This window comes from Bubalus bubalis, chromosome 4 (assembly GCF_019923935.1).
Source record: "Bubalus bubalis isolate 160015118507 breed Murrah chromosome 4, NDDB_SH_1, whole genome shotgun sequence".
In the NCBI taxonomy this organism is placed as follows: domain Eukaryota; kingdom Metazoa; phylum Chordata; class Mammalia; order Artiodactyla; family Bovidae; genus Bubalus; species Bubalus bubalis.
The window spans coordinates 24,491,435-24,514,553 of record NC_059160.1 but is presented as its reverse complement, the minus strand read 5'-3'; the positions used below and the strand labels follow the sequence as shown (position 1 = coordinate 24,514,553).

Genomic DNA, 23,119 nt, shown 5'->3' with positions numbered 1-23,119 from the left:
ATTCTTTCATATGTATGATATCATTCTTGATTTTTAAAATAAATGCAAAAAATTTAAAGGCAAATTACAAACTGAAAAAATCTTGCAATTCATATCGACTTAAAGAGCTCTTAAAAGTAGATAAAAAAGAATAACCTAGTAGAAAAATAAAGCATGTTAACAGTTCACAAAAAGTAAATCCAAAGATTCTTAAATACATACTCAGCTGTATTCATAAATGCCAAGATAAACTACAGTGAGGGGACTTCCCTGGCAGTCTAGTGGCTAAGACTTCATCTTCCAGTGCAGGGGGTTCGATTCCTGGTTGGGGAACTAAGATCCTACATGCCTCATGGCCAAAAAAAAAACCAACACATAAAACAGAAGCAATATTGTAACAAATTCAATAAAGACTTTAAAAATGGTCTACATTAAATGTAGCTACCAGATACTGTTTTTTCCTTATCAAATTGGAAATAAACGAATTGTTTAATTCATTGTTGAGGCTGTAATAGTATAATTGAAATAAGCCCTGTGAAGATAATATGAAAATATCTATTAAAATCAAAATCATCTCTAGAAATCTGTTCTACACAAAGTCACACACATAGGAAATAATGTGTCCAAGGCTGATTATTGGAAGATTGTCTTTAATAGTAAAAGACTAGAAACCACCTGACAGTCCATCAATAAAATACTGATTAAAAACATTATAATGCATCCATTCATTGACATACTGTTTAAAACAATGAGGAAGATTTTTACATCCAATATGGAATGGTCCCCAAGATACCAAAAGATACGAAGAGGAAAAAAAAATCAAGGTGAAAAGAAACACATAAAATATATTATCATTTATGTTTTAAAAAATGTATTTGTAAGACATTTTAAAAAGCTCCCTTGGAGAGGGCATGGCAACCCATTCCAGTATTCTTGCCTGGAGAATCCCCATGAACAGAGGAGCCTGGTAGGCTACAGTCCATAGGGTTGCAGAGTTGTACACGACTGAAGCAACTTAGCACAGCACAAGGCATTTTTAAAAGTCTAGAGAGATACAGTAGAAACCAAGTGGTAAGCTGGAGATAGGATTGAGGTTTGAGCAAACAGAGAAGAGGAGTGAAAAGAATTTCCACTATAAATCTTATGGCAACCCATTCCAGTGTTCTTTCCCAGGAAGTCCTATGGACAGGGAAGCCTGGCAGGCTACAGTCCATGGGGTCACAGAGTCAGACATGACTGGCCATGCACACATGTACATATGTATCACTTGTGCCAAGACTGAAAAAATTTGCAGTAGAGAAATGCAAGCAGAGTGCTCTGTTTTCCTTTCCTAGGACCCACTCTTCGAATCTGTGGATAAAAGGCTAACACGTCTCGTAAACTATAAAGTAATAAAAATTATTTTATAAAGTATAAAAAAATCTTGGTATCTGTTACATGAGGGACTCTTCACAAAGAAATACCTAACAAGGGGAACCCTCCCAATAGAAAATGACATGTGATAGTAACAAATCAATGTTAAGTGCAGGCTTTGTCTTTTCCCAGCCCATAACCCGGTTCCAGATTCAGTTCCTGAATGCTATTGGAGACCTGCTGGATCTGATTCCTTCACTTTCTCCCACAAAAAACTCCAGCCTGAAGTTTTTTAAGAGATGGGACATGGGACATTGCTCTGCCCTTATTAAGGTGAGTCACTTGGTAGCCTTTCTCTTTGTCCTTCTTCTGGTCCGTGGAGATTCTTTCTATATGTCACCCAAACATGGCATCTCATCACCCCTGCTGTAGTTACCTATCACCTCATGGGTTCCTCTGTCATGGAAGTTAAGAACTGGAAGGAACTGATAGAGGGAATTGGATGTACATGATGTTACCTCTGTTTGGATGCTAGTGGTAAAGAACCCACCTGCCATTGCAGGTTCAATCCCTGAGTCAGCAAGATCCCCTGGAGGAGAGCATGGCAACCCACTTCAGCATTCTTGCCTGGAGAATCCCATGGACTGAGGACCCTGGCAGGCTACAGTCCATGAGGTCGCAAAAAGTCAGACACAACTGAAGCAACTTAGCATGCACACAGCACTTCTGTTTCTTCCATCATTTTTCTCATGCTGTATGTACCTGCCACTCCTACCTTCCAGAATTTTCCATTTTGGAAGCTAGGACATAATCTGTCTTGTGTACATTAAAGGTTAATTTTCCACTACCAAATATAGCAATAAACACCTCAGTAGATGTACATTTCCCACATTTGCAGTCAGCTATCTGTTTACTTCACTGTGATTCTGGCTACAGGTTCTCCCTGGATTTGAGAACATCTTTTTTGCTCACTCAAGCTGGTACACATATGCAGCCATGCTCAGGATATATAAACACTGGGACTTCAACATCGTTGATAAAGACACCAGCAGCAGTCGCCTTTCTTTCAGCAGTTACCCAGGTAACTAAATTTAGAGAGACATCTCAGTACTTTGAGTCCTATTTCCAGATGAAACCTTGGTGATTCAGAGTAACTGGAATGGATGAATAAATGTTTAGTGATTAGCATATATTAATGAAAATTGGTTTTTAGAGTGCTGTTTGAAGATATATAACTCTATTACTTTTACTTAAAGTACTATGTCATAAACTATGTTAAGAGGATTGCCAGAAATTCACTTCTACAAATGCCAACTGAGTATTAAGTACAAGTCACTTTCTGAGGCTCTGCAGTGGAAGCAAAGATGAGCAAGAAAGATCCTGATTGCAGTTTCTCCTTGAGAGCCTGTCTCCAGTTCTCTTTTTTATGATTTTTTTAGTCAAAGTATGGTTGATTTACCCATTTCTCTTATTCTTTGCAATATCCACAGGACTTTACCTAGCGTGTGGCAACATGTACTTAAATAAATTTTTGCTGAATGAATGAGTGAATGAATGTACAAGCTTATAGGTATTATACTAACAAGATAAATAAAATACAGATAAGAATAATATTACTGCTGAATACTGTATAGGCTACAAAAGCAGTGTTAGAAATGTTGTGAGTATTCAAAATAGGGATAACTCACATCTGATTGTTGGGAAAAGGAAAAAAGTTGAGATTTGAGATGAACCATGAATGATGACTAGAATTTGAGCAAGTAGAGATGGATGAGAAGGGACAATCTTTGTAGAATAGGAGTTGCAAACTCCTGTGCCTAAAGCAGGGGGCTTCCCAGGGGGCTCATGCCTGCAATGGGCTTCCTAGGTGGTGCTAATGGTAAAGAACCACTTGCCAATGCAGGAGACATTAGAGGTGTGGGTTTGATCCCTGGGTTAAGAAGATCTCCTAAAGGAGGGCATGGCAACCCACTCCAGTATTCCTGCCTGGAGAATCCCATGGACAGAGGAGCCTGGTCGGCTACAGTCCATGGAGTCACAGAGTTGGACATAACTGAAGAGACTGAGCATGCACATATGCATGCCTAAGGGAGACAAGAAGATGATATAAGTGAATAAAAGGGATCAGTAAAAGTAAATAGAAGTGGAAACAATTGTAGCAAAGACAGGGTCCATTGAAAGGGAGTCAGCTGTTCAGCACCTACTAACCGTTGTCACCCGGACATGTCCTGGAGATCAGTATTTCCATATCCTCTAGCTTCTCAAGAGAGAAATATGGATTTAAAAAACAAAACCCACTGTGTAAACCCCTAAAATTGTATCTGATAGCTGGAATTGCCCCCAACAGCTGGTTTGCAACCTCTTCAGGAAACATCACCAGCAAAAAGACAAGGGGGAAGTTCTTACCAAACATCCAAGTGTCCTATAGGGATATGATGTGGATACTAACCTCTAATTACAAATATGCAACTTATAGGGTGGTTATACCAACCACCTGTCATATCTACCTTTGAAAGAGTATTTTTGTCTGAGTATTATTGCCTCTTCTGGTTTTGTTGTTCTTGATAATACTAGCTTTACCCTATCAGGAATTCTGACCAGGGGAATAGTGGTCTGTTTTACTGTCCTTGTGATCTGATCCTTCCTTTGAGATCACTTGGATTTCATCTTTGTTGTTGTTTGCTGAATTGTTTTAGTATTGAGGGGGACTGAGGACTCCTTTCTGCAAGTTAGACCATGATTTGATTCTTTGTTCCAAAATTTAAGGACAGCAAGATACTGAGACAATGAACCATTCCTACTCTTCCTCCTATTTTTGATAAAATGCAAAATTCAACAGCTACCTGAAATCTTTGCTTTCAAAACTCTCCAATCTTAACAGTCCTGGATCCCAAAAGTAGTGAGGGAGAAGGACATGGAGGAATTTCGTATGAAAATGTTTGGCTTGCTAATATTTGCATATATTATTGTTGTTTGATCGCTTACTTGTGTCTGACTCTTTGCGACCCATGGACTGCAGCACACCAGGCTTCCCTGTCCTTCCATCTCCTGGAGGTTGTTCAAACTCATGTCCATTGAATCGGTGATGCCATTCAACCATCTCATCCTCTGTTGTCCCCATTCTCCTCCTGCCTTCAGTCTTCCCCAGTATCAGGGTCTTTTCCAGTGAGTTGGCTCTTTGAGTCAGCCAAAGTATTGGAACTTCAGCTTCAGCATCAGTCCTTCCAATGAATATTCAGGGTTGATTTCCTTCCAGAATAGACAGATACAGAAGTATACATATAACTGAGAGAAAACAAAAGACATCTTTCTTACTCCAAGATGTTTTTATAGGAGCCAGTGGAGCAGTGTAATTCATAATTTCTCTAACTAAACTGCTTTGTTCTCAACAGCAAACATGAAAACCATGTAGAATTTTATTTATATTACAAAGAATTGTTTAATTAAGGGATCAGTCACATCGGATTCATTCAATAGGTGTGGAACTAAGCTTTGCCGTGAACTCTATGCTATGTGAAGGTGCTGTTGATCCCAGAAAAGAAGCTGGGTGACTAGTATTTTTTTGGTGGAGGAATGCCATGGTAGATTGAGTGAATTAGGATCATGATGTTGGTTTTGTATTCAGAGTAGCAGGACCTGGAAGTTCTTCCTAATATGGATAAATATACTAAGAATTGTTGAGTCAGAACTGATAGATCAAGTCATGATATAATTTATTCATCTACAATTTTCCATTAAAATGTGCTAGACAGAGTGTTTGTGATGAAAAACAGGACAAATGGTCTCTATTCTAACAAAATTTTACCTTCTTGTAAAAAATAGAGACAAATAAAAGAAAGCAATGCTTAAAGTGTGATTTGTGTAATAATAGGGAAGAGTAGTTTGGGGATGATGAGAAAACTTTTAAGAGAAAGTAAAGTTTATGTTAAGACACAAAAGCAAGTATAAATTAGGCAGACCAATCGGGATATGTGATGGAATGTGATGGAATGTTCCACATGGAACATAGCACATGTAAAAGCCTGTAGGCAAGAAAAAGTTCAGAGAAGCCCAGAGGGAGGGAATGAAGGGCAATGCAAGACCATTAAAGTGACATTAATAGATTTGCATTTTAAAATTACAAAATGCCAAGCTCCTGAGCGCTGGACAAGAGAGGCTTCCAACAGAACGTGTAGAAGGGTGAGGCAATAATCCAGGCAACTCAAACCATGTAACGTGTTATAGCTCAATATATGGAGAGAAGATTGATATTCATCTTCAAGAAGAAAAAAAATATGACTGCTGAATTACTAGAGCAGATCTTGGCTTTCTGTATATTCCTGTTGTTCCTGCCAAAATCCTTGAGGGATAATTGCCTAGTAAGAATTATTACAAGGGCACTCTCAAAACTGTCCTCCAGCATAGGGGGATAGGAGGAGCATTAGTAATCCTTCACAGTGCCTTGGTCAATATTGCAAAAGGATTTGCTTACCCAAGCACACCCAGACTTATTCAAGCCAATCTCATGCTCTGGGTTCACCAAGAGTCCCAGCTGACTTCATAAAAATAGAGGAGGTTATTCAAGGAAACAAATTAATATAATATCCCCTATTTTAATCTAGAAAGGTTTTAAGGCAGTGTCCAGGGTGACAGAGTAGAAAAATCTGAACTCATGAGCTCTCATGGACACACTAAATCTATAGCTAAGTATGGAACATTTCCCTCTGAAAAAGATCAGAAAACTAGACAAAATGCTCCCCACAACACAAAATAAAAGAAACACACTGAGGCAGGTAGGAGAGGCAGAGACATGGTCTTGCAAAAGACCTCCCCTTATTGTATGCAGCAACACTGGACAAGGAGGACTCTCATGAAGCTACCGCTTCTCCAGGAGGAGTAAGGGATTGGAGCTCCACCCCAGGCACCCCAACCCTTGGGGTCTGCCCCTGAAAGATGAGCCCCCAAAACTCCTGGCTTAGAGACCCAACAGGGCTGAGCTCCAAGGGTTCCAAAGTGCTATAGGAATGTGAAATTCTCCTATTAAAGGATTTTGCATGTGGTCTTACCCCCAGAGCGAGCAGAATAACAGTAGCTTGGAAAGGGCCATACGTGAAGGAGATTCATTGTCAATCTAAAGGCATCGGCTGGAGAGGCAGGGGACAATTGAAAAGCTCCTGGGCTCCCCTGGTAGCTCAGTGGTAAAGAATCTGCTTGCCAGTGCAGGGGATGCAGTTTCGATCCCTGGTCTGGGAAGATCCCACATGCCGCAGAGCAACTAAACCTGTATGCCACAGCTACTGAGCCTGTGCTCTAGAGCCAGGGAGTCACAACTACCAAGCCTGTGTGCCCTAGAGCCCGTGCTCCACCAAGAGAGAAGCCACAGCAATGAGAAGCCTATGCACTGCAATTAGAGAGTAGCCCCCACTCGCCTCAATTAGAGAAAAGCTTGCACAGCAACCAAAATCCAGCACAGCCAAAAATAAATAAACAAGAGCAAAAAAAAAACCCTCCCGAAGGCAGAGGCACTGATGGACCTGGTTGTTGCACTCTCCACCTAGCATGCTAGAACAGGTTGGTGGGCTTGGATACAACACCCTCCCAACTGCCTAACTAAGCAGGCAGGGCTGGATGGTGGTGACAGCGTCCCAGGTCCTTGCTGAAGTCTGCAGGTACAGTGGTTGCACCACTCCCCCACCTCCTGGCTGGGGCTGGAGAGCTGTCTTTCTGAAGCCAGTGAGAGTGCTCCAGCCACTACACTCCTCATCAGTCTTGCTAAAGCCGCTGAGCACGTGCAATCCACACAGGAGACACCCTTTGATCCCTCGGCCTTGCTGGCCAAGGACACTGGCATTCCTGAGCTCCACAGGGCTGTAACCATCAGAAAGATAATTCTCAGCAGGCAAACACCCCTAGGGCACTGCACAGACAGCAAGTGGAAATAAAACCCAAGTATTCCTGTGAAAAAGACCTATTTACTTAGCCTGGAGCTTCAGCTTCAGACAGGCTTCAGGTTTTCCACCCCTCTAGAGGCTCAGGAGACATAGCCAGGGAACATAAGCTGGGAGACATCATGCTGGCACACCCCCTTGGCCTCACTATAGCTCGGGAACACTTCCCAGATAAAAGGTTATACACTGGGACTTCCCGGGTGGTCCAGTGGATAAGAATCTGCTGTCCATGCAGGGGCAACAGGTTTGAGCCCTTGTCCAGGAAGATTCCACATGCCACAGGGCAGCTAAGCCTGTGTGCCACAACTGCTGAAGCCCATGTGCCTAGAGCCCATGCTTTGCAACAAGAGAAGCCACCATAATGAGAAGCCCAAGTACTGCAAATAGAGAAAGCCTGCTTGCAGCAACACAGACCCGGCACAGCCAAAAAATTAATTAATTAATTTGAAAAACAGTTAAAAAAAAAAGCTTATATACTTGTCTGGAGCCTTAGTTTCTGCTACCATCACTAGGCACTTCTGGAGGAGGAAATGGCAACCCACTCCAGTATTCTTGCCTGGAAAATTCCATGGACAGAGGAGCCTGGCAGGCTACAGTCCATGGGGTCGCAAAAGAGTCAGACACGACTTAAACAGACAACACATATGTAAAATAGATGACTAATAAGGACCTTCCTGTATGACACAGGGAACTCTACTCAATATCTCTAATGAATGTGGGGAAAAGCGAACCCTTGTACACTGGTTGGTGGAAATCTGTACTGGTGCAGCCACCATGGAAAACAGTATGGAAGTTCCTCTAAAACTACAGCTATCATATGACCCAGCAATTCCACTCCTGGATACATATCCAAAAAAAAAAAAAGAAAGCCAGAAACACTACCTTGAAAAGATGTGTGCCCTCCAGTGCGCATAGCAGCATTATTTACAATTTCTAAGACATGGAAGCAACCTAAGTGTTCATCAACAGATGACTGATAGAGAAGATGTGGTATATATATTATACACACACACACACACACACACACACAATGGAATACCACTCAGCCGTAAAAAGAATGAAATTTTGCCATTTGGAACAACATGGATGGACTTGAAAGGCATTATGCTAAGTGAATTATTTCACTTATGTCAGACAGAGAAAGACAAATACTATATGAAATCACTTATATGTGGAATCTAAAACAATATAAATTAGTGAATATAACAAGAAAAGAAGACTCATAGATGTAGAGAACAAACTAGTTGTTACTAATGGGGAGGAGAGAGGCTTTACAGAGGGTAGGGGGACTGGGAGGTACAAGCTATAGGGTGTAAGATAGGTTACATTTTACAACTCAGGGAATACAGCAAAGTGTAACCTTTAGAAATTATATTAAAAATAAAATTTGTTCATGTCAAAAAAAAGATCTATTGATTTCTATTGCATTGAAGCTTTAAATCAATCAGAGAATCAACATGTCAGTAAACCTGAGTCTTCCCATCCACAAACATTGTTTCTCTATTTATTTAGGTCTTCTTCTTTAATTTGAGCAATTTTTTGTAGTTTTTAGTATATCGGTCTTACATACCTTAAACTAATTTGAATCCTAAGTGAATTTTGATGCTACTGTCATCAGAATCAGTTTTTTATTCCCTTTTCCAATCGTTCATTGCTTGTATGTATGCATTAGTTATCTATCACCATGTAACAAGTCAGCCCCAAACTTGTGACTTGAAGGCATGACAGTAATTGTTTAGCATTACATAGTCTCTATGGATAAGGAATTTAGATAGGGCCCAGTTAGGATGGCTTGTGTCTACGAAGACTCGGAGACTGAGGGGCTGAAATCTCTGATAACCTAACTGAAGCGAAAGGATGTACTTCCAAGGTGACTCAGCTCCATGGTCAACAAGATGCTGCTGACAAATCGGTTCCCTTCCACGCGCGTCTCTGTAGAACGGCTCAAGTACTCCGGAAACAGGCTCCTGGTTCCCCCAAGCCAGTGATCCATAAGAAAAGGCAGAAACAGCAGTGACTATTACGACCTAGTCTCAGAAGTCACATGCTGTCACTTCCATCACATTCTATTTATTAGAAAGAGGTTGTTAATGATTAGTCCACACTCAAGATGAGGACGTTAGAATCTATCTGTTTAAGGGAAACTTGCCAAGGAATTGTGGAAATTTAAAAACCATCACAATATTGAAATACTATTTTTTGTATATTTACTTTTTATCTTGAGAACTTTCTAAGTTCATTTATCATTCTAATAGCTTTTTTTTTTTTTTTTTTTTTTTGGTAGATTTCTTGGGATTTTTCTAGATGCATCATCAGCCCATCTCTGCAGGAAGACACTTTTACTTCCCCCTTACCTTGTCTGTCTTTGTTTTCTTCCATGAGTGCACTGGATAAGACCTCCAGGACTGTAGACTATAGACTAGAAGTGGCATGGAAATCCTTGCCTAGTTCCTGATCTTAAGTGAAAAAGTATGCAGTCATTCACCATTAAGTATGATGTTAATTGTAGGCTTTTTGTAGATACCCTCTATAAGGTTAAAGAGGATTCTGTCTCTTACTACTTTTCTTTATGTTTCTATCAATGAATAAGTGCTGCACTTCATGCAATTCTTGTTTTCTATTAAAATGATCACCTGATTTTCATCTTGTATTCATATAGTGAGTTCCATTGATTAATTTTCAGATGTTAAATCAACTTGGCATTCTTTGGGTAAGCCCCAATTAATCATACTGCACCCTGGAGAAGGAAATGGCAGCCCACTGCAATATTCTTGCCTGAGAAATCCCATGGAGAGAGGAGCCTGGCGGGCTACAGTCCATGGGGTGACAAGAGTCAGATGTGACTGACTAAGCCACCACCACCATACAGTTTACCATTTTTACTTGTGGGAAGAATCATCCAATTTCTTTGTGTTACTATTGGAATGTTCACCCTATGAGCATTTTTATTGCCTTTTAATGCATCTTACCTAAATGTTTTCCATATTAACAAAAGTCTCACAAGCGCTCCTCTTCGAAGCCTTCCCTAACTTTCAGGCAGAGCCAGCTATCCCTCCTTTCAGCTTCCCTGGTGCCTGTGGGTAACTTCTTCAAAGCCCATGTTCCGTATTCATGTCTGCATCCCCAGGGCCAGTACAGAGGCTTGCATATGGTAATCATGGAATAAATATTTATGGAGGCAAGGAAGGAGGAAAAAGATAATGGAAAGAAAAAGGAAAGGAGACAGCAGACAGATTACAGGCAACCCATCCTGATGTGGACATGTGGAAACTGGAGAGAGAAAGATGGGAAATTCAGTGAGAGGTGGAGAAGGGCCTGCTGAAGCGAGCATCATCTCTATCACAATCTCATTGACTTCTCTTCATCCTGCCCTCCCTTTTTTTTTTTTAATAAACTGCATGTTTTAAAAACTAATTTATTTAGCACCCTCCCTTTATACTGTTGATTTGAAAACAAGAGTCTAAGATGTTCAGGAATTGTTATCAAGGCATCTCAGATGCACACCTGGACAGTGTAGGGATTGGACCTGTAAGTTGATCCTTTGTAGCCACCCAGGTGGCACTAGTAAAGAACCCGCCTACCAGTGCAGGAGACAGAGGAGATGTGGGTTCCATCCCTGGGTTGGGAAGAAATGGCAACCCACTCCAGTATTCTTGCCTGGAAAATCCCGTGGACAGAGGTGCCTGGTGGGCTACAGTCCATAGAGTCTCAAAGAGTCAGACACGACTGAAGCAAGTTAGGACCTTAATAGGAATGACATGAATAGGACCCAACTAGTTGTATGGGAATTAGGCAGCACCCAAGTTTTAAGTAAGTTACTTTAAACTCATTTGTGCTTAACCTGTCTTTGAAATAAAAAGAAAAACAAAAAGCCCCCAAAACTAATGTTTGTTTAGTTCCTACTTATGTGTCCGGCATTATAACTGACACTCAGTGTATGCATAATTCACATTTGGTGTGTTTTATGTCACTTAATTTTCATAAAGACCTAACAAGGAGGGTATTGTATCAGTATTTTTCAAATAAACAGGTTCAGAGAAGTTAAATAGCCTTTTCAGAACCATACTGCTCAGAGGTTGGGAAGTGCGGTTCAAGCAAAACATATCTGACTACAAAATACCCATTTTTTGGTTTGTTTGTTTGTTTTCAGAAATGGTTCCATTTGTATCTAAGTTAAATGGTTAAAACTAAAAGAGACCGTGGACTCAAAGGGCCTCCTGGGATGCGGGTGGGTGGAACTTTTGCGTGGGAACCAAAGCTGGAACCTATTCAAAGTGTTCTAATTGAGGAGTACAGTAAATAATGATGATGCCTATGAGGCTGAGGCTTCCCGCTTAATTATCTGTAGGTGGAGCTCTCCAGAGCGCACTCAGTATGTTTCACCAAGCATGCATGTGTTCCTACTTTGCATTACATCTGGGCGTTCCATTACCTCCCACACACATGTTACATACCCCTTACAGTTTCCTCTGGAGCTTGTTAAAAATGCAGATTCTAAAGTGCCATCCATAGGAATTCTTAACCAGTTGATCTGGGTTGGTACATTTGAACAAGCACCCTAGGCGTTTCTAACTTATTGGGTTTCCACGTCTATCCTTTTAGACTCTGGCAGCCCTTCGGGTTTGGGTAGACATGATTTTGCTCAGCCTTCTTCTGTTTGAAGTTCCAATACTTGAAAGTAGGAAGATAAAAGAATACCCTCAATGCCTGGGGAAAATGTAGCCAAGTCTCCTTCATAATCCATAATATTACTACTTTCATTCATTATTAAATTGCCTTTATAGTTGTAAACATTTTTAATGAAGTACAATCACTTTTATTAATTTCATTTTACCTCTTTTATCTTAGATACTTTGATCATAAGGCTGAAACATATACAAACTATGATTTAACACATGCCAAGATCTATATCTTCTGCCTTTAAAAAGCAGAAGAACCAAAGGAGGAGAAGAAATAAAAGTAGAATTAAATAAAAGTAGAACTCGGTCACTTATTCCAAAGAGTGTAGGTAGATTTTGTAGCACTTCATTCCTGCTTTCCTATGTGCCTTTCTTTTGTTTTATGTTCCTCTTTGATACCATCCCAGGATACTGAGTGGCCACCCAGGTGGCGCTAGTGGTAAAGAACCTGCCTGCCAATGCAGGAGATGTAAGAGATGTGGGTTCAATCCCTGGGTCGGGAAGATCCCCTGGAGGAGGAAATGGCAACCCACTCCTGTATTCTTGCCTGGGAAATCCCATAGACAGAGGAGCCTGGAGGGCTACAGTCCAAAGAGTCGCAAAGAATCAGACAAGCTGAAACAACTTAGCACTGGGATGCTGATAACTTCTGCCAGGCCACCCCTGCCTTGAATCTTGCCCCACCTAGCCAAAGAAAGCTTCTTCCCTTCTATCTTTACAGAAATTCCACCTTATTCTCCACATTTTGCTTGATTGACTGGTCATAAGGTGATTTTCCCCACCTCCACCCTGTTTAAACATGCAGCTCCCCATGATTCACCCTCTCCTTAATTGCTTCTAATGTATTTGCTCCATTGTGCGTATGTGTCGTTGCCCTTTGCATGACTATTCCCCTCAATTTTGTCAGATGTATGTTAAGGTGGAAAAGGCATGTGTTGAGATTCAGTTCTAGATTTATCCCTGACAATGCTGTTTATAAGCTTTAAAAAGCAAAATACTTAAAAAAAAAAAACAAACAAAAAAAACAAACCTCATCTAAGTGCTCTTTTTGTGAAGATCAAATGAAAGTATCCATCCTTCTAAAGCAAAGTTTCTGATGTGTAGTAGGTACTCTATAAATGTTAGTCACCACCATCTTCTCCTTCTCTCTTGTACGTAACAGTTATTTACTGAGTACCTACTATGTGTCAAGGGGCTTCCCAAGTGGCACAGTGGTAAAGAATCAGCTTGCCAATGTGGGAGATGCAAGAAACACAGGTTCGATCCCTGGGTCTGGAAGATCCTTTAGAGAAGGAAATAGGCAACCCACTCCAGTGTTCTTGCCTGGAGAATTCCATTGACAATCCGTGGGGTCACAAAGAACTGGACACGACTGAGTGACTGAGCACAAAGATACTACATGTCAAATCCTTTTCTTGCCACTGGAGTGAATAAGACAGAACAAGTTCCTTACATGCTATGGGATAGATGGAAAAGGAAACAGTAAACAAGTAATATAACCTAAAGGAAATAACTTCTTATTGAAGAAAAGCAAACAATTTTGATTGTTTGAACACTGATTAAATGTACACCCACCTCTTCATATTTACTCTGTATAATCTTTGCTGTTGTTCAGTCACTAAGTCATGTCCAACTCTGCGATACCATGGACTGAAGCACGCCAGGCTTCCCTGTTGTTCACTATCTCCCCAAGTTTGCTCAAATTCATGTCCCTGAGTCAGCAACATGCTATCTAACCATCTCAGCCTCTGTCATCCCCTTCACCTCCTGCCTTCAGTCTTTCCCAGCATCAGGGTCTTTTACAGTGAGGTGGCTCTTCACATCAGGTGGCCAAAGTTTTGGAGCTTCAGCTTCAGCATCATCCTTTCAATGAATATTCAGGGTTGGTTTCCTTTAAGATTGACTGGTTGGATCTCCTTGCAGTCCAAGGGACTCTCAAGAGTCTTCTCCAACACCACAGTTCAAAAGCATCAATTCTTCAGTGCTCAGCCATCTTTATGGCCCAAGAGATTATTATTATCTTAGAATAAGAATTATACTTATTGTTTTATTTGAGCTACTTCAGGATATTCAGACTCCAGAGTATGGTCTTCATGTGCCTGAATATCTAATAGTATGAATCTTTCATTGATCACATTCCTATTGCAGGATAAAGCAGAAATGTGCTGAAAAACAAAAACAAAAACCCAGCCATACTTGATTGAAGAATAATTACTGGAAAGTGAAGGGGGAAATTGGTTGGTACCAGTTAGGTTCTTAGCAGAAAGAGAAGTAAATGAATGCCATTCTGTAAGGAAGGAAGACTGAGTCCATTGTAGAGTAGACAGAACAAGTGACTGGAAGATTTCACGTTGTGGGATGACATGAGAGCATATTTTCTTAGGGAGGAAGCAGAGGTTTTTCCCGCTGCAGTCACCTTAGTGCAGGGCTCCTGGTGGAGACTCAGAGTGGAGCAGAGGTGGGCAGGGAGAGCAGTCTGGGCATGTGACTTTTGGAGAAGCTGAAGGAATTCTACTACAGGGGTAGTAGGCTGGGGTCATTGCACAGCTTGGAATCTGCTGCTGCTGCTAGGTCGCATCAGTTGTGTCCGACTCTGTGCGACCCCATAGATGGCAGCCCACCAGGCTCCCCCATCCCTGGGATTCTCCAGGCAAGAACACTGGAGTGGGTTTTCATTTCCTTCTCCAATGCATGAAAGTGAAAAGTGAAAGTGAAGCTGCTCAGTTGTGTCTGACTCTTCACGACCCCATGCACTGCAGCTCACCAGGCTCCTCCATCCATGGGATTTTCCAGGCAAGAGTACTGGAGTGGGGTGCCATTGCCTTCTCCCACTTGGAATCTAGTAGGTGTTAAATAAAGTTTTAATGAGTATCAGATAGGCTTTGAGACATCAGACAGCCCAGCATAGGTGATTGCCTTCCCCAAGGTCTGAGAAGTGATATTGCTCCTCTTTAGCTGTGGAGAAAACCTGAGCAGAAAGGTGAGTATGGTGCTAAGATATTACTTTGTTTTTTTCCTTTTAAAAAAGGAAACTATTCCAGAAGTGTCACATCCATCTATGTTAAAATCAAATGGCAGTAAGACATTTGAAAACAAAATACGTTGTGTAACTGGGTTACTATTATTATACTAGCTACTGCTGAACCTCCAAAAGTTTGTGCTGTAAACACATATGTGATTAGTATTGCTTTTGAGTGTACAGGACAGTGTCTCAGCTGGGCACATCCATGCATCCATGGTTGGCTGGGGTTGGGTGGGCAGCTCTGTTGATCTTGGATGAACTCTGTCGCACTTTGGGGGCTGCCCAGCTAGAGGCTGGGCCTCCTGCACTTTGCTTCCCATCCCAGAGACTAGGCTAGGCTGCACTAATTTTCTCAGCTGTAACAGGGTTATAAGAGAGTGAGAAGAAGTGTGCAAGGTCTCTTGAGGCCTAGGCTAGAACTGGCACCTTTTGTTAAGCTAAAACAGTTCAGATTTAAGAGGTGGGGAAGCAGACAATGCCTCTTGCTGGGAGATGCTGCAATGTCCCATTGCTAAGTATGGATAAAGCGAGGGGTGAAGACATGCAGCACAGATATTTTTACAATCATGATCCTCATGCCTGACCCTGAGTTGTATGTCATTCATGTCCTTGGCCAACAATGAGTCTACTCTTTTGGAAGGAAGGAAGGTTTTTGGTCTTCAGAGTGTTGCTGAAATTCAGCCTCTGTTCACTGGTGCTGAATAGAAATGCAGAGACCGAGTTTGGGGTGAAGTAGAAAAGAGTAGCTTTTATTGCTTTGCCAGGAAAAGAGGGCCATAAAGGGCTAATGCCCTCAAAACTATATGACCCACCCTGAAGAGGGTAATGAGGAGTTTCAAAGTGTGAGGAGCAGGGCATGATCAGCTAATCGACAGTTCTTGGATTGTGTGGCATCAAGGTGAAGCTTCAAGCACCATCAGTCTTCTGATTTCAACCAGTCTAGGGTCTTTGTCCTTGTGGTCAGGAGTTTTCATCTCTCCAGATGAAAGGGGGAGGGGGTCTGCTTCTTGTAAAAACAACTTAGGAATGTGTGTCAGGCCTTTATCTGTGTCTTTCAGGGAACTGAGAGTTCAGTGATTCTTCTGTGTGGCAGAATTATAGCCTAAATTGTTACCAGTTCCCCAGCCCAACAGCTATTCTTTCTTCTACATCTTCACATTTTCCAGTGGTTAACTCTTGAGTCAATATTTTGCTTCAGAAGACAAGGACACAGGGGCTTATGGTTTCAAAAGCTTTGGAGCAGTTAATGCATGTGATGTGCAAATGAACACATTTTAAATTTTTAATGGTTTATAACATTATCTAAGTGATAGAGAATTTGGATACCTGTGAAGATACCCAATGAGCTACAAGAAAACTTTGAAAGGCAATTCAGTGAGCTCAGAAATAAAATTAATGAACAGAAAGAATACTAAAGAGAAACTGGTATTTTCTGAATACCAACTGAAATTAAAAAATAGAACCAAATAAGAACTTAATAAATGAAGACTGAATTAGAAAGCACTGGAAATACTGGAGACCACATGGAAGAGAGAATTAGTGAGCTCAAAGACAAATCTAGAAATGATATAGATAGAAGAGAGGAAATTAAGGTCTACAAAGAATAAAATCCTATAGAACTATCTGACTCCATTAGGAAATGTATCATTAGGGTAATGGGTATCCCAGAAAGGATAAGGGAGAGTGTATTGAAAGAAATAACAGTTGTGGACTACCCAAACCTGGGGAAAAAAACTGGACATACAAGTCTATGAAGTTAAGCAACTGATGTGTCTTTTTTGTGCCAGTTCCATACTGTTTTATGACCGTAGCTTTGAAGTATAGTCTGAAGCCAGGGAGCATGATTCTTCTAGCTCTGTTCCTCTTTCTCAAGATTGTTTTGGCTATTTGGGAACCTTGCAAGTATTATGCTAAATGAAGTAAGTCAGATGGAAGAAGACCCATATCATATGATTTCATTCATATGTGGAATACAAAAATAAATTAAAAATAAATGAACAAACCAAACAAACACAGAGATACAGTGAACAGATTAGTGGTTACCAGAGAGGAAGGGTGGTAGGGGGAGGGCATTTTGGGAATGAGCACACTGGAGTGTATACAGGAGGAGAAATATAATCTTTATATATACAAAAATTTATATAATGTTCAGTTCAGCTGCTCAGTCATGTCCAACTCTTTGAGACCCCATGGACTGTAGCACACCAGGCCTCCCTGTCCATCACCAACTCCCAGAGTCCACCCAAAACCATGTCCATCGAGTCGGTGATGCCATCCAATCATCTCATCCTCTGTTGTCCCCCTGTCCTCCCACCTTCAATCTTTCCCAGCATCAGGGTGTTTTCCAGTGAGTCAGTTCTTCACATCAGGTGGCCTAAGTATTGGAGTTTCAGCTTCAGCAGCATCATCCAATGAATATTCAGGAGTGATTTCCTTTAGGATTGACTGGTTGGATTTCATTGCAGTCCAGGGGACTCTCAAGAGTCTTCTCCAACACCACAGTTCAAAAGCATCAATTCTTCAGCACTCAGCTTTCTTAATAGTCCAACTCTCACATCCATACATGACTACTGGAAAAACCATAGCTCTGACTAGACAGACCTTTGCTGGCAAAGTAATGTCTCTGCTTTTGAATATGCTGTCTAGGTTGGTCATAGCATTTCTTCCAAAGAGCAAGTGTCTTTTAATTTCAAAGCTGCAGTCACCATCTGCAGTGATTTTGGAGGCCAAGAAAATAAAATCTCGCACTATTTCCATCGTTTCCCCATCTATTTGCCATGAAGTGATGGGACCGGATGCCATGATCTTAATTTTCTGAATGTTGAGCTTTAAGCCAACTTTTTCACTCTCCTCTTTCACTTTCATCAAGAGGCTCTTTAGTTCCTCTTCGCTTTCGGCCTTAAGGGTGTGTCATCTGCATATCTGAGGTTGTTGATAGTTCTCCCAGCAATCTTGATTCCAGCTTGTGCTTCATCCAGTGAATTTGAAGTGTCAAATATTTCTTCTTTAGGTAAAACTTTTTTTCCCCACCTCTTGAGTAACTCTGTTCAGTAGTTTAGTAATTGGGCCTTCCCTCATAGCTCAGTTGGTAAAGAATCCGCCTGCAATGTTTAGTAATTAGATGCCTTTCTTTTGCTTTCCAGTAGGTGGCGATATAGCGCAAGTTGGTTTTGTTGTGGTTTTTTTCCTTTTCTTTTTTATTTTTTGCGACGGGGAGCGGTCGGGGTTCTTTTCCCAGAGCTGCCTCTGGTTATTTTTGAGAGCTGTCACTTCCCACCCTCTACTGTCTCTGTCAGGGATGTTGCCCTGGACCCTTATTGTCACCGGTGCTGTTGGTGGGGCACCTCTGAGATAGCAGGTTCCTCGGCTGTGTGCAGTTCCCTGGGTATGGGAGGGAGAGAGTGAAACGGAACCGGGGTCGCAGGCGTCTCTGCCTTGACTGGGGTTGTAGGTGCTGCTGCTGGAGGCAGTGGGGGAGGGGAGGCTGAGTCGTGGTGCCCTGTAGCTTGAGGAACAGGCTTGCAGGGCTTGCTGCCGCTGCCTTCCAGCTCCCTGTTGGCTGGGGGTGCTGTGACCAGGCCACCAGACTCGTGTGTGCCACCTACCCAGCTATTAAGGCTTCTCCGGGGCTCTGGGCCCAGCTATTGTGGCCAGGGATTCAGGACTACAGGTACTGCCTTCATTGTTCCTCTGGTTCTTCCTCCTCCATGTGGTCCAGTCCACCCACCTTTAGATAACAGATGTGTGGAATTCTCCAGCATCCTGCTGTGTGGGGCAGAGTCACCTTTGTTGAGTTACGGATGCTTTACTGGTTTTACTGGTTGTAGATTGAGGGGGAGAGATAAAGGGAGTGTCTCACACCCCTGTGATGTTGATGTCACTCTTCCAAACGGGGCACATTTTAAATACACTTGGTAGGATAATAAGGATAAACTCTTCTGGGTTGTACTAAGCAAGAGATCTAAATAGAATTAGAGGAGAGTGGTCATTGTTTATAATTCAAGTGGCTATTTTAAAAAAACCTTCTGAAAGTCCATTTTTAAAAAGATTTTATTTTTGTCTGCACTGGATCTTCGTTGCTTTGTGCAGGCTTTCTCTAGTTGCAGCAAGCTGGGACTACTTACTCTTTGTTGTGGTGTGAGGGCTTCTCATTGCAATAGCTTCTCTTGTTGCGGAGTATGGGCTTTAGGGTGCACAGGCTTAGTTGCTCCACGACATGTGGAATCTTGCTGGACCTGATCTGTGTTCCCTGCATTGGCAGGCGGATTCTTATCCACTCTGCCACCAGGGAAGACCTCAGGTGGTTATTTTCTAAGTCCTGGAAGTAACTGTAAGGGTTCTCTTTTGTCTCTTAATTAAATTTAGTAAGAAGCTTACTATGAAATGTAATTTGCCAGCTGGCTTTCATCCCAGATGTTTCACTCTATCCTTATCTAACACAGAGTGCCTTCTGAAGTTGCTAGTGAAAGATTAGAGCAAGAATATAATTTTACATATTCAAAGAACACTTGTTGCTCTTATAATGCTATATTTCAGGACTTTGTCCCTTCCCTGGGCCTTTTCTTTAACTTTAAACTCAAAATTATAAAATTAGACTCCTTGACTAAAGTTTTTTGTAAGACAGTTTATCTTCTTTGTTCTACAACTCTAGATGGCCTACTTTTTTTTTTTTTGGTCTTCTATAAACAGTCTTGCTCTTGAATGAAATACTGTTCCTTTCATGTTAGTATTAGTCACTTACCTATACATATTAAAGAACGCCTGCCCTCTTGTGTCCATCGAGGCTGCTACAATAAGGAGTGAATTAGCAAGAGTATCAGGCCAGAAATACAGCTTTCCATCCTGTGGAGATTTTCTATCAGAGAGCTTGCTCAAGGCTGCCAGTATGGTTGTTCAGATGAAATATTGCAAAATAACTCCAGCCCAAGTGGTGAATGAATAGTCATTAAAATTTGCTTGTATAGTGCTCGCTTCGGCAGCACATATACTAAAATTGGAACGATACAGAGAAGATTAGCATGGCCCCTGCGCAAGGATGACACGCAAATTCGTGAAGCGTTCCATATTAAAAAAAAAAAAAAAATTTTGCTTGTATATAGTCATTAATATGACTATATAATCATATTATGACTATATAGTCATTAATACTTTGCTTGTCAATCATGCATCCTTAGGTCTGGTTCCTGATTTAATGTATTTTCATCAAATCATAAAATCAAAATTTTTCAATGGAGAGCCCAGGGATGGAGGTTCACCGGCATCTGCTGCCGAGGTGAACCAAAGCTGGAGGAGGGCAATGACAACTGACACCCTAGAGCTCGTTATAAACAGTGAAGCAAGCCAGAGAAACACAATTATTGCATATTAACACACACATATGGAATCAAGAAAAATGGTACTGATGAGCCTATTTGCAGGGCAGGAATAGAGTCGCAGACAGAGAACAGACTTGTGGACCCAGCGGGGGAAGGAGACAGTGGGATGAACTGAGAGAGTAGCTCTGAAATATATACGTATTATATGTAAAATAGATAGCCGGTGGGAATTTGCAGTGTGATACAGGGAGCTCAGCCTGGTGCTTTGTAACAACCTAGAGGGGTGGGATGAGGTGGAAGGTAGGAGGGAAGTTCAATAAGGAGGGGATGTGTGTATACAGATGGCTTATTCATGCTGATGTATGGCAGAAACCAACAACACTGTAAAGCAATTATCCTCCACTTATAAATTTTTAAAAACCCCCCAAAGAAATAATAACTAATACTCTGCAAAATGCATTGTATATGTGAAGCTCTACATTAACAATGATGGTTTGATATTTTGCATATATGTATGCTGATTCATATATTCATGTTTCCTGTAGGGTTTTTGGAGTCTCTGGACGACTTTTACCTTCTTAGCAGTGGTTTGGTATTGCTGCAGACCACAAACAGCGTATATAATAAAACCCTACTGCAGCACGTGGTACCCCAGTCTCTCCTGGCCTGGCAAAGAGTCCGGGTGGCCAACATGATGGCTAATAATGGCAAGCAGTGGGCAGAGGTCTTTTCAAAATACAACTCTGGTAAGTGGCCCTGCAGAATAACGTTTACGCATGTATGATTTTTTTAGATTTTGAGTTAACCAGCCAAGCAATACCCATGCCCTGTCTTCATGTCTTCTCTGCTTCAGGCACATATAACAATCAGTACATGGTCCTAGACCTGAAGAAGGTAAATCTGAACCACAGCCTTGACGAAGGCACTCTGTACATTGTGGAGCAAATTCCTACATACGTAGAATATTCTGAACAAACTGCTGTTCTGCGGAGAGGTACTTTCTTCATGCTAGAAGTCTGATGAGCGTGTGTGTGTCTGTATATGATGGATAATGTGTGGTGTGTGAATGTACTATGGGGGGTGTGTATGATGGGGATGCAGGGGTGGGAATGCTGTTGCTTGTCACGCAGGGAAAGAATGACAAGGTTCAGCACATGTAAAACCTACACCTCAAACTCTTACATGACAATGTACTCTTTTTTGTACTATTTATTTAAAAAAAAAGTGTTTTGTACTCTTGATTTATGACCTGTGTTGCATGCACTGGTTAAGTCACAGTGATGATTTTTACTAGTACAGAGTAGCAGCTCAATTAATACTTATTTTGGCCGCACCATGCGGCATAAGTGATCTCAGTTCCCCGACCAGGGATGAATTGAACCTGCACCCCTCGGTGCGTGGAGTCTTAACCACTGAACCACCAGGAAAGTCCCATGACAGTGTACTCTTACATGTGTGTGCATGTGTGCAAAGCCACTTCACTTTAGTCATGTCCGGTTCTGTGTGACCCTAGGGGCTATAGCCTGCCAGGCTCCTCTGTCCATAGGATTCTCCAACTAAGTATACTGGAGTGTGTTGTCATGCCCTCTTCCAGGGGATCTTCCTGACCCAGGGGTTGAACCAGAGACTCTTAAGTCTCCTGCATTGGCAGGTGGGTGGGTTCTTTACCACTAGCGCCACCTGGGAAGCCCATCTTTGCAATTTCACCGGGTTTTATGAAAATGAATTGAGATAATTTCTATCGATTCTTAAGCATATTACCGGTCCATAGCAAGTCCTAGCATCTTGCATTGAACATACTGCTCAGCACACACAGGAAGTCCTCACTGGATATTTGTTGAATAAATGAAAGAGAAGATGATGTCTGGGTGGAAGTTTACAGGCTAGAAAGTTCAGTTCAGTCGCTCAGTCGTGTCCAACTTTTTGCAACCCAACTTTTTGGACTGCAGCACGCCAGGCTTCTCTGTCCATCATCAACTCTTGGAGCTTACCCAAACTCATGTCCATCGAGTTGGTGATGCCATCCAACCATCTCATCTCTGTCATCCCCTTCTCCTCCGGCCTTCAATCTTTCCCAGCATCAGGGTGTTTTCCAGTGAGTTATTTCTTCGCATCAGGTGACCAAAGTATTGGAGCTTCAGCATCAGTCCTTCCAATGAATATTTAGGACTGATTTCCTTTAGGATTGACTGATTTGATTTCCTTGCAGTCCAAAGGACTCTCAAGAGTCTTCTCCAACATCACGGTTCAAAAGCATTACTTCTTCAGTGCTCAGCTTTCTTATGGTCCAACTCTCACATCCATACATGACTACTGGAAAAACAATAGCTTTGACTAGATGGACCTTTGCTGCAAAGTAATGTCTCTGCTTTTTAATATGCTGTCTAGGTTGGTCATAGCATTTCTTCCAAGGAGCAAGCATCTTTTAATTTCAAAGCTGCAGTCACCATCTGCAGTGATTTTGGAGCCCCAAAATAAAGTCTCTCACTGTTTCCATTGTTTCCCCATCTATTTGCCATTGAAGTGATGGGACCAGATGCCATGATGTTAGTTTTCCGAATGTTGAGTTCTAAGCCAACTTTTTCACTCTCCTCTTACTTGCATCAAGAGGCTCTTTAGTTCTTCACTTTCTGCAATAAGGGTGGTATCATCTGCATATCTGAGGTCACTGATATTTCTCTCTGAAATCTTGATTCCAGTTTGTGCTTCATCCAGCCTGACATTTCACATGATGTACTCTGCACATAATTTAAATAAGCAGGGTGACATATACAGCCTTGACGTACTCCTTTCCTGATTTGGAACCAGTCTGTTGTTCCATGTCCAGTTCTAACTGTTGCTTCT

The 23,119-nt window shown here is 41.6% G+C and overlaps 1 protein-coding gene and 1 non-coding gene across 2 annotated transcripts in view; both read left to right on the top strand.

Moving 5' to 3' along the window:
* Window positions 1-23,119, top strand: part of PLBD1 (phospholipase B domain containing 1) — an 88,248-nt gene that overhangs the window by 55,190 nt on the left and 9,939 nt on the right. The window contains exons 5-8 of the mRNA XM_006055151.3: window positions 1,525-1,665; window positions 2,269-2,413; window positions 20,821-21,021; window positions 21,129-21,269. Coding sequence (XP_006055213.2) covers window positions 1,525-1,665; window positions 2,269-2,413; window positions 20,821-21,021; window positions 21,129-21,269 — 628 coding nt within the window. The remainder of the gene's footprint in view (window positions 1-1,524; window positions 1,666-2,268; window positions 2,414-20,820; window positions 21,022-21,128; window positions 21,270-23,119) is intronic.
* LOC112584867 lies at window positions 19,924-20,030 on the top strand. Its single transcript, XR_003109251.1, has one exon. It is a non-coding gene; the product is annotated as a U6 spliceosomal RNA (small nuclear RNA).